This window comes from Conger conger, chromosome 2, assembly GCF_963514075.1.
Source record: "Conger conger chromosome 2, fConCon1.1, whole genome shotgun sequence".
NCBI lineage: Eukaryota > Metazoa > Chordata > Actinopteri > Anguilliformes > Congridae > Conger > Conger conger.
Window position 1 is genome coordinate 379,201 of NC_083761.1, and position 16,465 is coordinate 395,665.

General features: G+C 45.4%; 1 protein-coding gene across 2 annotated transcripts in view; it reads right to left on the reverse strand.

Moving 5' to 3' along the window:
* slc29a1b (solute carrier family 29 member 1b) overlaps positions 1-12,754 on the reverse strand; it is a 24,481-nt gene extending 11,727 nt beyond the window's left edge. The window contains exons 1-8 of one of the 2 annotated variants that reach the window (XM_061231864.1): positions 12,697-12,754; positions 4,021-4,095; positions 3,785-3,866; positions 3,193-3,374; positions 2,755-2,894; positions 1,477-1,611; positions 940-1,037; positions 1-57 (exon numbers count right to left, since the gene is read on the reverse strand). The exon at positions 1-57 is cut by the window's left edge and continues 22 nt beyond it. In XM_061231864.1, the coding sequence (XP_061087848.1) occupies positions 1-57; positions 940-1,037; positions 1,477-1,611; positions 2,755-2,894; positions 3,193-3,374; positions 3,785-3,866; positions 4,021-4,049 (723 nt within the window). In that variant the 5' untranslated portion in view covers positions 4,050-4,095; positions 12,697-12,754. Of the gene's footprint in view, positions 58-939; positions 1,038-1,476; positions 1,612-2,754; positions 2,895-3,192; positions 3,375-3,784; positions 3,867-4,020; positions 4,096-10,664; positions 10,802-12,696 lie in introns of those variants that run through there. The other variant, XM_061231863.1, reaches the window with a different exon arrangement.
* Positions 12,755-16,465: the final 3,711 nt, after the last annotated feature.

The following is a 16,465-nucleotide window of genomic DNA, read 5'->3' on the forward strand; positions in this document are numbered from 1 at the left end:
GTTCTCCTCATTGGTGGCTGGCTTGGACTCGCTGCGCTGGAAGTGTCTGTAAAACTCCTGTGAGAGGTGAGATTAGAAACGCATCGTTAATCAAACTAGCCCCAGCCAATCTGAAGAGCAGAGCTGACCCACAGGCCCAGACTGAGGCTGACTGAGGCTGACTGAGACCCACAGGCCCAAACTGAGGCTGACTGAGGCTGACTGAGACCCACAGGCCCAGACTGAGGCTGACTGAGGCTGACTGAGACCCACAGGCCCAGACTGAGGCTGACTGAGGCTGACTGAGACCCACAGGCCCAGACTGAGGCTGACTGAGGCTGACTGAGACCCACAGGCCCAAACTGAGGCTGACTGAGGCTGACTGAGACCCACAGGCCCAGACTGAGGCTGACTGAGGCTGACTGAGACCCACAGGCCCAGACTGAGGCTGACTGAGGCTGACTGAGACCCACAGGCCCAGACTGAGGCTGACTGAGGCTGACTGAGACCCACAGGCCCAGACTGAGGCTGACTGAGGCTGACTGAGACCCACAGGCCCAGACTGAGGCTGACTGAGGCTGACTGAGACCCACAGGCCCAGACTGAGGCTGACTGAGGCTGACTGAGACCCACAGGCCCAGACTGAGGCTGACTGAGGCTGACTGAGACCCACAGGCCCAAACTGAGGCTGACTGAGGCTGACTGAGACCCACAGGCCCAGACTGAGGCTGACTGAGGCTGACTGAGACCCACAGGCCCAGACTGAGGCTGACTGAGGCTGACTGAGACCCACAGGCCCAGACTGAGGCTGACTGAGGCTGACTGAGACCCACAGGCCCAGACTGAGGCTGACTGAGGCTGACTGAGACCCACAGGCCCAGACTGAGGCTGACTGAGGCTGACTGAGACCCACAGGCCCAGACTGAGGCTGACTGCAGGGAGCCCCAGCCGTGCTCTCACCATCCTGGGCAGCATGATGTAGGACCCGATGGCCACCAGGATCACCACACATGCCGTGATGAAGTAGCCAAACGCACTGTCCTGCAGATCTGAGCCACCTGGGGAGGGAGGGAGGGAGAGAGGGACTCCAGGTCAAAGTTCATCTCAATATCCAACCAGGGCAATATCAGCAATATAAATGCAATGGTTTAGACACATTGCTTTTGCAGATATCAGAGTTATTTGAGTCTTTTAATATGGCAGAGAATGAAAAATAACTTCTTTTTTTTAATGGTGAAAAGATGGTTGGTGGTGAAAAGGCCATATAATTATTCTTTACACTTGAACTACATGCTACATAGCTTGTGGCAGTTTGTTCAGTAATTTAGTTCTGTATAACTTGCTGCAAACATTATGCTTGTGTTCTACTGGTTATGAGCTGTACGAGGCCATCCTGGCTGGTTATGACTATGCTATGTCATGCTTACGGCAGCGCTATGTAGGCTTCATTACGGTGTGTAACTTTAGTAAAGAGAGGTCGGAGGTCAGTGGACTCACTGGCCAGCGTGCAGATCATGGCGAATGCGGCGAAGGTTCCCGCCAGGCCCTGGCCGCTCATGATGGGCGTGGTGTAGGAGGTGGGGAGGAGCCCGGCCATGCCGAACAGACTGCCCTGCAGCATGGCCCCGAACGCTGGGCACAACACAACCAGCATCAACACACTACACAACACAACCACTGCTACACACTACACAACACAACCAGCATCAACACACTACACAACACAACCAGCATCAACACACTACACAACACAACCACTGCTACACACTACACAACACAACCACTGCTACACACTACACAACACAACCAGCATCAACACACTACACAACACAACCACTGCTACACTACACAACACAACCACTGCTACACACTGCACAACACAACCACTGCTACACACTACACAACACAACCAGCATCAACACACTACACAACACAACCACTGCTACACACTACACAACACAACCACTGCTACACACTACACAACACAACCACTGCTACACACTACACAACACAACCAGCATCAACACACTACACAACACAACCACTGCTACACACTACACAACACAACCAGCATCAACACACTACACAACACAACCAGCATCAACACACTACACAACACAACCACTGCTACACACTGCACAACACAACCACTGCTACACACTACACAACACAACCACTGCTACACACTACACAACACAACCAGCATCAACACACTACACAACACAACCACTGCTACACACTACACAACACAACCACAGCTACACACTACACAACACAACCACTGCTACACACTACACAACACAACCAGCATCAACACACTACACAACACAACCACTGCTACACACTACACAACACAACCACTGCTACACACTACACAACACAACCACTGCTACACACTACACAACACAACCAGCATCAACACACTACACAACACAACCACTGCTACACACTACACAACACAAACACCCCTACACAGGCCCAACAACACAACCCACATCAACACACTACACAACACAAACACCATTACACAGGCCCAACAACACACAACCAACATCAACACACTATACAACACAACCACTGCTACACACTACACAACACAAACACCATTACACAGGCCCAACAACATGCAACCAACATCAACACACACAATACAACCGCTACACAGGCCCAACAACGCAAAGCCAGAGGCTCAAAGCCACAAAAAACCAACGTTAACACAAAGAGAGCAAAGCGAGGGAGCTGATTGGTGGAGAGAACAGGGGAGGGGAAGCTCACAGTTGATGAAGATGATCTTGATCATGGTGATGATGAAGAAGGTCATGGGCGTCATCTCCACCCTCACAAAGATGGCGGTCAGGAGAAAGAGGCCCAGGATGCAGCCAAGGCTCCCCATCACCCGCACGGCCTGGGGAATCCTGCAGAACAGCGCCCCCAACAGGTCATAAACATGAACAGCACCCATAACAGGTCTGTGGGGTATTTGTGATGCAGGGTGTGGGGTAAATGGGTCAGGGTGTGGGGTATTTGTGATGCAGGGTGTGGGGTAAACGGGGCAGGGTGTGGGGTATTTGTGATGCAGGGTGTGGGGTATTTGTGGGGCAGGGTGTGGGGTAAATGTGGAAGGGTGTGATGTAAATCAGGCAGGGTGTGGGGTATTTGTGGGGCAGGGTGTGGGGTAAATCAGGCAGGGTGTGGGGTATTTTTGGGGCTCACCTGTGGTGCAGAACGGAGTTGAGGCAGGTGAACACCAGCAGGGGCACCATGGCACACAGGGTCATCACGTTGTTGAACTTTGCCTCCAGAACGCTGGGCGTGCCGACAGCCCTGTCCGTGCCGTTCCCTGTCAGGTTCAGACGGACCTCCAGTTCAGGGTCTTTCAGGCGGCTGGTGAAGTACTACGGACACACGAGACAGTCGACCCAGGCGCCGGAACATTCCCCCAAACTAGGGTTTGTTTCATTTACATTCACACTGCACTAGTGTGCTTTTATAAACTGTGTTCACAGTCTGGAGCTGAATCTAACATCCATGGCTCCAAGAGTAAAAGCCATTTCCCCTGTAAAGACTCTGTAGCCTCACAGAGACAGAAAGGCACAGACAGGAGGAGAGCGGATGGACAGATAGAGAGAGGGAGGGGAAAGGAGAGCGGATGGACAGATAGAGAGAGGGAGGGGAAAGGAGAGCGGATGGACAGATAGAGAGAGGGAGGGGAAAGGAGAGCGGATGGACAGATAGAGAGAGGGAGTGGAAAGGAGAGCGGATGGACAGATAGAGAGAGGGAGGGGAAAGGAGAGTGGCGCTGTACCATTGTGGCCGTCATGAAGAAGTTCCAGGGCAGGAGTGTTCCCAGGCCCAGAATGAAGAATATCAGCCACACTGCATTGTACCTGTCCACACAATTCAACAGCGATTGCAAAAAACGACATGTCCCAACCGCCTACATGTTTCCCCAGTGTCACCAAACAATGCTGAGAAAAGATTAAAATACTACACTTCCCAGCAGCCCACACAACTCAGGTGAAAGAGGACTCTGGTACTCACTTGTCCTTTGGTACATTTGTAGCCGTCATTTTCTCAGTCTGATGGAATTACCTCTTTACAATGTGACCGTCCAACCTGCAAAACAACCACACACATTCACATTCCAACATTCAAACTACAGACCTTTAGCAGCTGCAGTTATCCAGAGAGTGGCAGACAGCTTTAATTTACAGACCGATCTACACAGCCCTGTCACCATTTACAGACATATCTACACAGCCCTGTCACCATTTACAGACATATCTACACAGCCCTGTCACCATTTACAGACATATCTACACAGCCCTGTCACCATTTACAGACAGACCTACACAGCCCTGTCACCATTTACAGACAGACCTACACAGCCCTGTCACCATTTACAGACATATTTACACAGCCCTGTCACCATTTACAGACAGACCTACACAGCCCTGTCACCATTTACAGACAGATCTACACAGTGCTGTCACCATTTACAGACATATCTACACAGCCCTGTCACCATTTACAGACAGACCTACACAGCCCTGTCACCATTTACAGACAGACCTACACAGCCCTGTCACCATTTACAGACAGAATTAAGCAGCACTGTCAGCATTTGTAGCAGATCAAGGCTAATTAACTTTAAATAATTAATTATCAAATCTGTTATCTATGTTTAAGAATTTAAAAGTGATCAAGGTTAAATATTGTTGGGTAAAAACATCTCACACTGTCAACCCTTCCACTTCAACAGAAAATATTAACGTATGCAATTTAACGTTAAATAAAATGCATGGAATCCTTCAACTGTTTATATTACTATTAGCATGTATTGTACACTCATTAACGTTACAACACTGAGGATCTTAAATAAAACTGGGAAGATAAGTCACCGGGAGCTGTAACGTGTATTTTAAAAGTACTGCACAGTTAAACACAGAGGGATTAAGTTACTTATTAAAGGCACCAGTCATATAACGTTAGCTAGATATCCTCTGCCAATAACGTTAACGTTAGACCCCACAGCTTTGGCCAAAATGCACACAGGAAATCAACAATATTCCCATATTAATTCATTATTGTTATAAAACGTCCATCCACACATGTCTTAGGAGTCATATTTCTAAGGAAATGAAACTTTAAGAATATGTGAATTAATAAATTAAGAAAATATGCCCACCATATTAAGTTCAACATCATTAGGAATGTCATTTACGTTACAGGGACACTTCTTCAGCTAACGTTAAATTAATCCTGGTGTCACGTTAATTAGCTGTTCAGAGACGTGGAAAATCAGTATGGCATCAATCATTATGGCCTTTACTTTTTTAGCAGACCTTTCACAAAACGTGCTGAAGATGAGACATGTAACATATCTTTCTGAGACGCTAGATAGCTAGCAAGCTAACTTTGGGTTATCACTAGCGGCCAGACGAGGCGGGCGAAGTCCTTAATTTCACTTTACTTACGTTTTTTAACGGTTCGTTCGGAATGTATCCTGACAGTTTCCTTTAGAAAGTAACGTTAGCTGCATCTCCGACAGCCTGTGTCATTTATTCTAAATAATATCGTTCAGTTCGTTCGATATATTATCCGCTTGTAAAGCGGACTAACTGACTTCGGAAAGGCAGTTAGCAGCACTCGTTCGGTTTCAAATTGGCGCTCATTTTAGCTGCAGTTTGTCTCGCGCTGGCAACTAGCTATTCCGCATCTCGCGCATCGCACTAACGGTCCGCTTCAGCTGCGCAGAAATATGAAATATTACAGACAACAATAAGCTTATATAAACTCTGAATATATAACCCCAAAAGCATATAAATACATAAATACAGGAGCTAGGGTGACCAAGCTGGGGAATAAAATCCGGGATGTGGAGTAGGCCTTTTAAAGTTGGGCTAAGAAAATAGGCAAGGAAGGAAAGGTTTAGGCTACAGCGCTGTCCATTCACACACTTCAACCTCTGGTAAGTACAAAAACAGAACTGTATGTACCCAGGCTATTATATAACAAGATATTATTTAATATGCTAAAATATGCTGGACCTGCCAACCTGGAAGGGAGCAGGGATAAATGTTTCAAATTTAGCGTCATTGCTTGGGGCATAACGAGGACCTACAAATACAAAGGTCAAGAGACTTGGCTGGGGTGGGGTGGGTTAGGCTGTATGCTCTCTCCACCCTTTAATTTAGCCATTTAAGTGAACATACATTTTAGTGTGTTAATGCTGTAGCCTACGCCTACATACGGTCTGTGTTCATTAAATCAGTCATTTCAAATCAATAGTTGAATGACCCCCAGCCATAAATGATTTTATAAAAATGTAGAATCTGTTCTGCATTTCATAGTCCCTGCAGTGTCTGTTGCTAATTGTTCTACAACTTCAAACTTGGGAAAGGTAACACAATACGTGGAGGTGGTCTGTTACAAGCACACCGGGGGTCCAGAAGGACTTTGGCCTCTTTACCTTGGAAAATGAAAAGAAAATGGAAGCGCATGATGCTGAAGTCACCCACACTGATTAAGAAAAAACACTAAAGCAGGGGTCACCAACCTTTTTGAAACTGAGAGCTACTTCATGGGTACTGAGTCATACTAAGGGCTACCAGTTTGTTTTGTCACGCGCACAATACTGACCTTTGAACTAGAGTAGGTCAGAGTTCACCTAAACTTATCTAAACTTCATGTATAATAAACATATTTTTAAGATATTGTCATTTTTAAATCTATATAAATGCAAGTGTGATAAAATTAAATTTTAGATGCAGCTCACTAGTGAGTTGTGCTATTTTTAGAACAGGCCTGCGGGCGACTCATGTGGCCCTTGCGGGCGAACTGGTGCCCGTGGGCACCGTGTTGGTGACCCCTGCACTAAAGAATGTACAAACTACTGTGTTTTATTGGGGTCCTAACAATGTCCTTAAATGTCAACGTTGGGTCTGTGTGAACAGCCAGCAGGAAAAATAATTCAGGACTGTATTTATTCTAACAAAAAACTATACTTCAGAAATAGAAATAGCTTCAAGAAAAAATAATTGATCTAAAATGTCACGGAATCCAGAAAAGAGAGGAACATCAGGAGCCTGCCGCAGAATGTTCAGATGAAACTGCTGCCATATGCATTTCACCCTGGCCTAATCTAGGTTTAGCTTAAAAAAAGTCTTATCATTGCCTAATTGTGGAAAAGAATGTGAACTTATCTTTATCTACACTATTGAACTCGTGTAAAAATGTGAACTCATTATCTAAATGGTTTTTTAATCTAATCAGAAAGTTCTCTTTTAACAGTCATCAGGTAGGACCCTCTGCTCACTCTGTATTGCTAATGAGTCTTTTTCTCATCTGATTGGTGAGACTTTTCCTACCTTCTGTCATGTGGGGAAACAGAGGGGATAGTGTTTAAATATTAGGAAGTTTAAATGTACTAAAATTTCCAAATTAAGTTGTTGTAAAGTATAGTTCTATATTCAATCCACATTCATCCTTAACTTTGACTCAAAAGTAGATGCAGATATTAAAGTGTTTATTCACAGACTCAGTGTGGTGTGTTTGGGTTAGGGTTTTAATGATCTCCGAACTCGCTAAACTGTTTTGGTGAAGAAAAAAATATAGGTCAGTCCATCCATTAACTTAACCCGCTTATCCTGAACAGGGTCGCAGGGGGACTGGAGCCTATCCCAGCATACATTGGGCGAAAAGGCAGGACTGGTCGCCTAACCTGCATGTCTTTGGACTGTGGGAGGAGACCGGAGTACCCAGAGGAAACCCACGCAGACACGGGGAGAACATGCAAACTCCGCACAGATTTTGCATGTTCCCCCGGCCGACGGGGATTCGAACCAAGGACCTCCTTGCTGTGAGGCGGCAGTGCTACCCACTGCACCATCCATGCCGCCATATTGGTCAATTATGAGTCAAAATTATGGACCAATGATTTAATTTTTTAATTAAAGTTAATAATTTAGTTTTCTTTAATTTATTTGTGTTTTGTGGTTTTGCGGCTAGGTTTTTACAGAGCAGTTCTAGTGTTTCTACAGTGCGATTCCGGTGTAGTTACAGTGCAGTTCTGGTGTTTCTACAGTGCGGTTCTGCTGCGTTGCTGCAGAAGGCACAGGCTCATTTCAGGGGCATTATGAACAGTGTGCAACACAGGGGAGCTCCATTAGCTGCACACAGTGTGTAATGTTGTGTTTGGATATGTTTGATATTTGTGACTTCTGCTGGGGAGAGTTTATTCAGCTCAAACACTGTGCTCCTGAAAGAGTAAACAGCAGGAGTCTGTGCTGTCTGGGCCGTGTGAGGACAGGGACACCACTGAAGCCAAAACAGCCTGAAACACCTATTTACAAAGCACGACTGTTTCTGACAAATATTCCAGTCTGCAGTGTCCTGGGACATTACAGTTCCCTGCAAGAGAAACAGGCAGCCAGTGTTCATGCTGTGAGATCTCTTGTTCTGTGTCTTCTTCCAGCTGTCTCCTAGATGCACCTGATTGGCTGATGCCAAAACTAAACAACAGCAACGTCTTTCCAGCTCAGAATACCTGATGATCAGTGGCAGCACACGCACACACACACACACAAGCACACGCACACACACACACACACAAGCACACGCACACACACACACACACACACAAGCACACGCACACACACACACACACAAGCACACGCACACAAGCACATGCACACACACACACAAGAACACACACATGCACACACAAGCACGCACACACACACACACGCACACACACATGCACACACACACACACAAGCACATGCACACAAGCACATGCACACACACACAAGCACACGCACACAAGCACACACACAAGCACACACACACACACAAGCACATGCACACACACACACACACACAAGCACACACACATGCACACGCACACACACACAAGAACACACACATGCACACACAAGCACGCACACACACGCACACACACATGCACACACACACACAAGCACACGCACACACACTCGAGCACACTCAAGCACACACACACACACACACAAGCACATGCACGCACACACAAGCACACGCACACATGCACACACGCACGCACGCAAGCACACACAAGCACACACACACACAAGCACACGCACACACACACACACACACACACACATTTGCATGACAACTCTTTTCAAAAAGCCCAGCCATGTCGGTGAACATTTTTCCTCCTAATATTTTATGACCTGCCATAGGAGCAAATGCGTAACAATGAACATAACATGTAGATACATTTTTTTACATAAAGTGACTTGGACTATGTATTGCAGTTTAAGACTGACTATATGATAAAATAAAAGATGCATGAGCAATGGTGTCCGCTCTGATTAACTTTGATCTTCTTTGATTGCGAATCGCCCGAACCGTCCATTTCAGTCAGACACCTCGTCCACGTAAGGTTAAATCACTTTGGGTTGAACTGAAGCCACTTCGCCGATGCACTTAACAAACAAGCGAACCTCCACAGCTACCCTCATACTCCAGTTTAATTTATCCATTCGCTCGTGTTGCAAAAGTTTCACCGGCGTCTCAGCTATCGTCGCCAAGGCGACCGAAAATATTATTTCCGGAAGTCAATGTATAAAAGAATGAATCTAACAAATGTAATTATGAACACCATTTAACATTTGTGTTCGGTTTTGTAAATATGACGGTTTTGCACTTTTAGTAAAAGTTGAATTGTACTTCTGACAGATGTATTTCATAACCAGTGTTCATTTGATTCTTGTGTTTCCATTTGTAACGCGTTATGGTTTTCCTTGTCTTTTTTGCCGATATGGTATCTTTGAATATACGATAAACGATGTCTGATTATAACAATAAACAGCAGTAATCTACTGCATGAAAACCTCGTGTTATTTCAATTTTTCACAGATAATATTGTACTTATAGATTACATTCTAATATGAATGACATTTTAATTGTTAGATGCGAGCTAACAGGTATATGGCACTCCTTAACTATATATACAGTGTCCTCCAAAATGTTATTTTTGCTGTATATTTAAGGCATTTGTATTTGCGACAGAAATACTGGCAATTAGCTTTTATTTACACTCAGTGTTTATGTGTTGGTTTTGTGCAAAATGAAGTTAACTGAAATATTTGGTTGCATATTTAATAATATCAATATTTAATGCAATAACTACATTAAGTCTACAACCCCCTAACAACATAATTATTTTAGTATGTGGAGTTTTAATATGATTAACTTTTTCCTAGTTTAAAATTAGTATTTCTCCAGCACCCCATCAGTTATGACAGTAGGACCAACGTGAACAGCCGTTACTGAATATTTGATTATTTCGACTCATCAGGGTCTGATACGAATAGTCGGTTGCTTCGGCTCTTCGCGTTTTATTTGAGTTTACGCACTCGTTTCTGACGGTTACAGAAGACCTACACATTCCAGTGAGTTTAACTCATAGAGGTTTAACTGCTAACTGCTAACTCTTCATGTTTAATCGCAAACTATGTACAGTATTCATCTAGTGACAGGTATGGATAATTCCGTGCCATTAACAGTATGTTTTGTCAGAAAAAAATTTTTTTTGCATGCAAAAAATTCAGTCTGGAATTTTCTACCTACAGTACATAAAATCAGAATTCAGATTCAGAAAACAATTATCAACGACTGCTTCAAACCCAGTCACTTACGTTCCCACTGATCGTGCGCCTGTGCCCTTAAATGCTCAGAAGCAGAACAAATCCTGTGTGTTTGTTCTCTCTGCCCTGTCCTGACTCACTGGAGGAGTCTCGAGCCCAGTTCATCCCCACAGAACGGCAGGTCCACCTGGTGTGTGCCAGGGCGGGGGTGCACTGAGCAGCCGGTGTGTGTAGGGGTGCACTGAGCAGCCGGTGTGTGTAGGGGTGCACTGAGCAGCCTGTGGTCTCAGCTCCTGTGTTTGGAGAAGTCACTGCTGCCTGCACAGCACTTTTGAGTTGCTCACGTGTTGTTGCTTCTTGCGAGAAACAGCCTGCGTTTGCACGGCCTTGTCAGTATGTTTCTGCTCGAATATCAGCTGGTGACTAACAACACTATCTATGTTCTAGCTTGTCCTACCAGAAGCTAGAACAACAATTTTAGAGTTGTTTTTGTGCTTGGCAGTTATTTTCCCTGTTTAAACCTGAGCTAATCAGAGATGTAACAATGCTATTAATAAGAATGTGCTTTGAGCTGCTTTTCCTGACTCAGGGGTTTCCACAGAGAGAGCAGGGAAAGGAGAAGGGAAAAGAAGAAGTGTGCATTCTCTTTAGCAATCGCCCTGCTGGTGTGATGTCACAGCCCTGCTGGTGTGATGCCGCAGCCCTGCTGACCGTGTGATGTCATAGTGCATACAGCAGGCTCCGCTGGTCAGAGATGCTCTAGAGCTGAACAGCATTACCCACAATCCCGCAGAACCCCCAGTGCCCTTGGTAGCGCCCCCTACAGGCAGGGGCAGTGCTGCATACACATGTTTTATACAGTTTGTACGGCTTATAGTGGTTTATAGCTCTCGGGCCATACGCTCTCTCTCTGATAAATGCCTGTGTGCAGTTGTCTTTGGCTGTGTTATTACATTATCAGTTGTTATTAAATAAGCCAGTAATTGTGGTCATTGGGCGGCATTGGGAATCATTGACAGGCTGATAAACTCTGGACAGTAATCAGCGCATTTCTCTCCCAGCCTGCTCTGATCACCTCTGATCTTGTTCTGGAGCCCAGCGGACATTTTGCCCTCAGTTACTCTGTTTAATCACACTCTGTTCGCAGTTATGATATCAGCCATACAGCCTGCAGTATTCAAATCGTTCTTCATAATGTATGTCTGATCATAGCCCAGTTCATTCTGAAATGCAAGCAACCACACAGTTCCACATCTCCTGCCTCATAGCTCTGTCTCTGCTTAAAGATAAAGCACAATATAACATATATACCGTGTATGTGTCATATACCGTACATTGATCCTCACTTATGGTCCTGGAGTGTCACAGTGGCTGCTGCTTTTTATTCTGCCCTTAAGAGGCCGAATGTCCAGGGGTTCAGCAACCGATTCAGACCCGAGAATCCAGGTGACCTGAGCTAGCCGTGTGATCTGCTGCTTCACTGATCAATAAGGGTGACAGTAAAAACCGGCTCTCCAGGACCAGGGCTGGGGACCCCAACAGACCCTGTGGCTCTCCAGGACCAGGGCTGGGGACCCCAGCAGACCCTGCGGCTCCCCAGGACCAGGAGTGAGGAGCAGTGTCGTAGCAGAGTATGACAGCTCAGCTGCAAGAATTCTTCAGGCAGTCTTTACTTTACCTGTTGTTGGGTTTTCCTCACATCGCACGTATGAGAGAGATTCCTGAAGCTGCTCACTGACCCACATAGCCTCCCTCGCCTGCTCTTTCAGTGCAGATTTCCAAATGAAGTATATTTAACGGAATAATATGAGAGAGATAAAACCAGCTGTGGCTAAAGTTCAGACTTTAGTGATCGCAACAAGACTACATTGATTTGCTGTCCCTCTGATCACAACAAGACTACACGGATGTGCTGTCCCTCTGATCACAACAAGACTACACGGATGTGCTGTCTCTGTGATCACAACAAAACTACACGGATGTGCTGTCTCTGTGATCACAACAAAACTACAAATCCACGCATATGCTGTCAGAGCCCATCACAGTGTGTAAAGGTGAGGAAAGCGGAGGGATTGGAGTTTACCTTGTGCTCTGCCGGTGTGCAGGACAGCGAGAGAGAGGTTTCACAGCTCTAGTTTCACAGCTCTAGTTCAAAGAGCGCACAAGCCTTCTCTGGGTACCTCCCCTCTTCCAAACTCCCAGGGAGGGGCACTATGGGTTCACCAGCAGGAGCATGTAGTAAGCATTATATTGATAATCATTCATCCTGATTAATAAGCATTGTATTCATAGGCATTTATCATGATTAATAAGCATTGTATTCATAGGCATTTATCATGATTAATATGCATTCTATTGATAAGCAGTTATCCTGGTTAATAAGCATTCTATTCATAAGTATCTTGATTAATAAGAATTCTATTCTAATTAATAGGAATTTATTAAACAACCTGCACCCTGGTGTGTGTGTGTGAGTGTGTGTGTCAGAGTGTGAATCTTCGATCCAGGGACATGAATGTAATCCTCTCGTTATCATTTGAGTAAGAGAAACACTGATACTGTTCTTGGCCAGTGACCAGAGGTGTGTGTGTGTGTGTGTGTGTGCGCGCAAAAGCTTACTTCACCTCATTATTACCAGAGATCTAAGTTGATTTTATTTTGTCACTGCTATAAATGATCAGGGTGTAACACATGTGAAATGATCCGGGAATAACACATGAAACTCTGGCTGGAGTCAGTCAGTATTATTCCTGAGCTTTGAAAACTTGTTTTTGTTTTTCTTCATACACAGAATTTGGAAAGTTCTTTGATCACTGTAGTTGCTTTACAGACCTTATTTACATTAGAGGAAGAAACATTGATAATTGATTGACAGATGTTTTGGACAAAAGGCTTTCACATTCCTGCTCTTTGTACCTGTGTTGCTCAGGTGAAAACGACTGTGATGAGTCATCACAGGTGTGCTCCATGTCTCATTTTCCTGCTCACGTCTCTGTGACTTCAGCATGTCACACTACTATGTGGACACCAGAATCCTGCAACGTGTGATATGCAGGAACACATGACATGTGACCATCTAATCTGCTGGAGAGTAATCGGATCATTGTGGAGAAATATTCTAATTTAAAAGTGCTCTCACAAATAGTGTGATTCCAGTGGACAAATTTGCCATTTGACACCGGAGGCTTAATAAGCTGCAATACCTCTGGTGACCACTGGAGTCTGTGAGCTTCTGGGGGAACGTCAGTCCCTGGACCCTGAGTGTGTTCACTATGCACCCTGTTCACTCAGAGACCTATTCACTCAGAGACCTGTTCACTATGCAACCTGTTCACTATGCACCCTGTTCACTCTGGGACCTGTTCACTATGCAACCTGTTTACTCAGAGACCTGTTCACTTAGAGACCTGTTCACTATGCAACCTGTTCACTCAGAGACCTGTTCACTCAGAGACCTGTTCACTATGCAACCTGTTCACTCAGAGACCTGTTCACTCTGGGACCTGTTCACTATGCAACCTGTTTACTCTGGGACCTGTTTACTCTGAGACCTGTTCACTATGCAACCTGTTCACTCAGAGACCTGTTCACTCTGGGACCTGTTCACTATGCAACCTGTTTACTCTGGGACCTGTTCACTCAGAGACCTGTTCACTATGCACCCTGTTCACTCAGAGACCTGTTCACTATGCACCCTGTTCACTCAGAGACCTGTTCACTATGCACCCTGTTCACTCAGAGACCTGTTTACTCTGGGACCTGTTCACTATGCAACCTGTTCACTCAGAGACCTGTTCACTCAGAGACCTGTTCACTCAGAGACCTGTTCACTCAGAGACCTGTTCACTTAGAGACCTGTTCACTCAGAGACCTGTTCACTCAGAGACCTGTTCACTATGCAACCTGTTCACTCAGAGACCTGTTCACTATGCAACCTGTTCACTCAGAGACCTGTTCATTATGCAACCTGTTCACTCAGAGACCTGTTCACTATGCAACCTGTTCACTCAGAGACCTGTTCATTATGCAACCTGTTCACTCAGAGACCTGTTCACTATGCAACCTGTTCACTCAGAGACCTGTTCATTATGCAACCTGTTCACTCAGAGACCTGTTCACTATGCAACCTGTTCACTCAGAGACCTGTTCACTCAGAGACCTGTTCACTCTGGGTGTGTTCACTCAGAGACCTGTTCACTCAGGAGTGTGACGCTTTATCAGACAGACTAATGTGTTTGACCTTGAGATAAGCAGACACTTAGAAACACTGATAGCCAACCTGTCATGATTTATGGAGCCTAAGCTAGTTCAACCAAAACCCAGTGCTTTGTTCCCAGAAAGGTAAAATGTCTGCTGCAATAACCATTTACCACACTCAATAATAGACAAGGAAGGAAAACAGGCATTTTAAATGGGAGGAGTACAGTGCCTTCCAATGAAAGAAAGCATAAAACATTTTAACAAACGAGAAAAATGAGAGCCCAGGCATAATGGCCCCGTGTGTTTGAAAGAGTGGCATGACTAAAGGGACACCTCTGGCCTAGAGAATGCAGGACTAAAGGGACACCTCTGGCCTAGAGAATGCAGGACTAAAGGGACACCTCTGGCCTTTACTGATGAATAGGAGGTGGTTGCACCGTACTGGAAACATATAGTAACTGATGTAATTGATCCACACATATAACAGCGGTGTGCCTTTAATGGTGTCCTTCTCGTCTTTCCTTAAAGTTATTTAAAATCAACCCATTTTTGTGTATTCAGTTTATGGTCTTTTTAATGTCTGAAGAAAGCATCAATAACCATTTGAAAATGAATCCTCCAGAAGCTCTGCTGGGTCATTATTATGATCGTAATCAGAAACCCTATGACTGAGCAGAGACCCAAAAACATCTGTTTAAAAAGGCAGTCAGCCAGTGGGGATAACTGTTTAAAAAGCGAGTCGGTCTGTGTGGATGTCTGTTTAAAAAGGCAGTCATCCTGTGTGGATGTCTGTTTAAAAAGGCAGTCAGCCTGTTAGGGTGTCCCTGTAATGACTGTGGGCTCAGAGGGACATGAGCAGCTTGTGTATGAAGGAGGACCTTTGAGCAGTACTGAGAGATGACTCCTCCTCTCCTACCCAAACTCACATTACAAACACAGCGGTCCCACTCTCCACACACGGCGCACTGGACCTTGCCCTCCCCTAATTCAGGCTCTATTGATAGCTGTCAGTCACAGCTGGGTTTAGTATGTTCTGTAATGGTGGCGAAGGGCTCAGCAGTCAGTGGGTAAAGGTGTGCGCGGCTCATTAAAGGTTTCTGGGGCTCGTTAAAGGTTTCTGGGGCTCGTTAAAGGTTTCTGGGGCTCGTTAAAGGGTTGTGCGGCTTGTTAAAGTGAACGTGGTGACAGACTGCGCTGATTCAGATGTGCTTGTTCCCTTTACTGATGCTCTCTGACATTTTGCATTTTTAGTGTTTTAGTGGCTGTTTTCCTTTTAGGGCTTGTGGTATCTGCTGACTGGGATTGTGATTAGACCCCCAACCCCCACACCCATCCCCCGGTCACATGACGTTCTTCCTGCTCGGGAAATCCTCAGATCAGCCCTGAACAATCAGCCTCATTTTAGGGAAATGGAAGAAGTTCAGAATCCATTAGACACAATTATACAAAAATAATAAAATGATGGCAATGTCATTCATTAAGCCAGAAAATGCCATTAAAGGTCAGCTGTAAAACCAGAGAGAGGAAATGAAAGTAGAAGATGAGAATATGATGAGTTTGGAGAAGAGCAGGTTGGGCCAGCCTCTGCCTCCTTTACCTCACCTGGGCCAGCCTCTACCTCCTTTACCTCACCTGGGCAAGCCTCTGCCTCC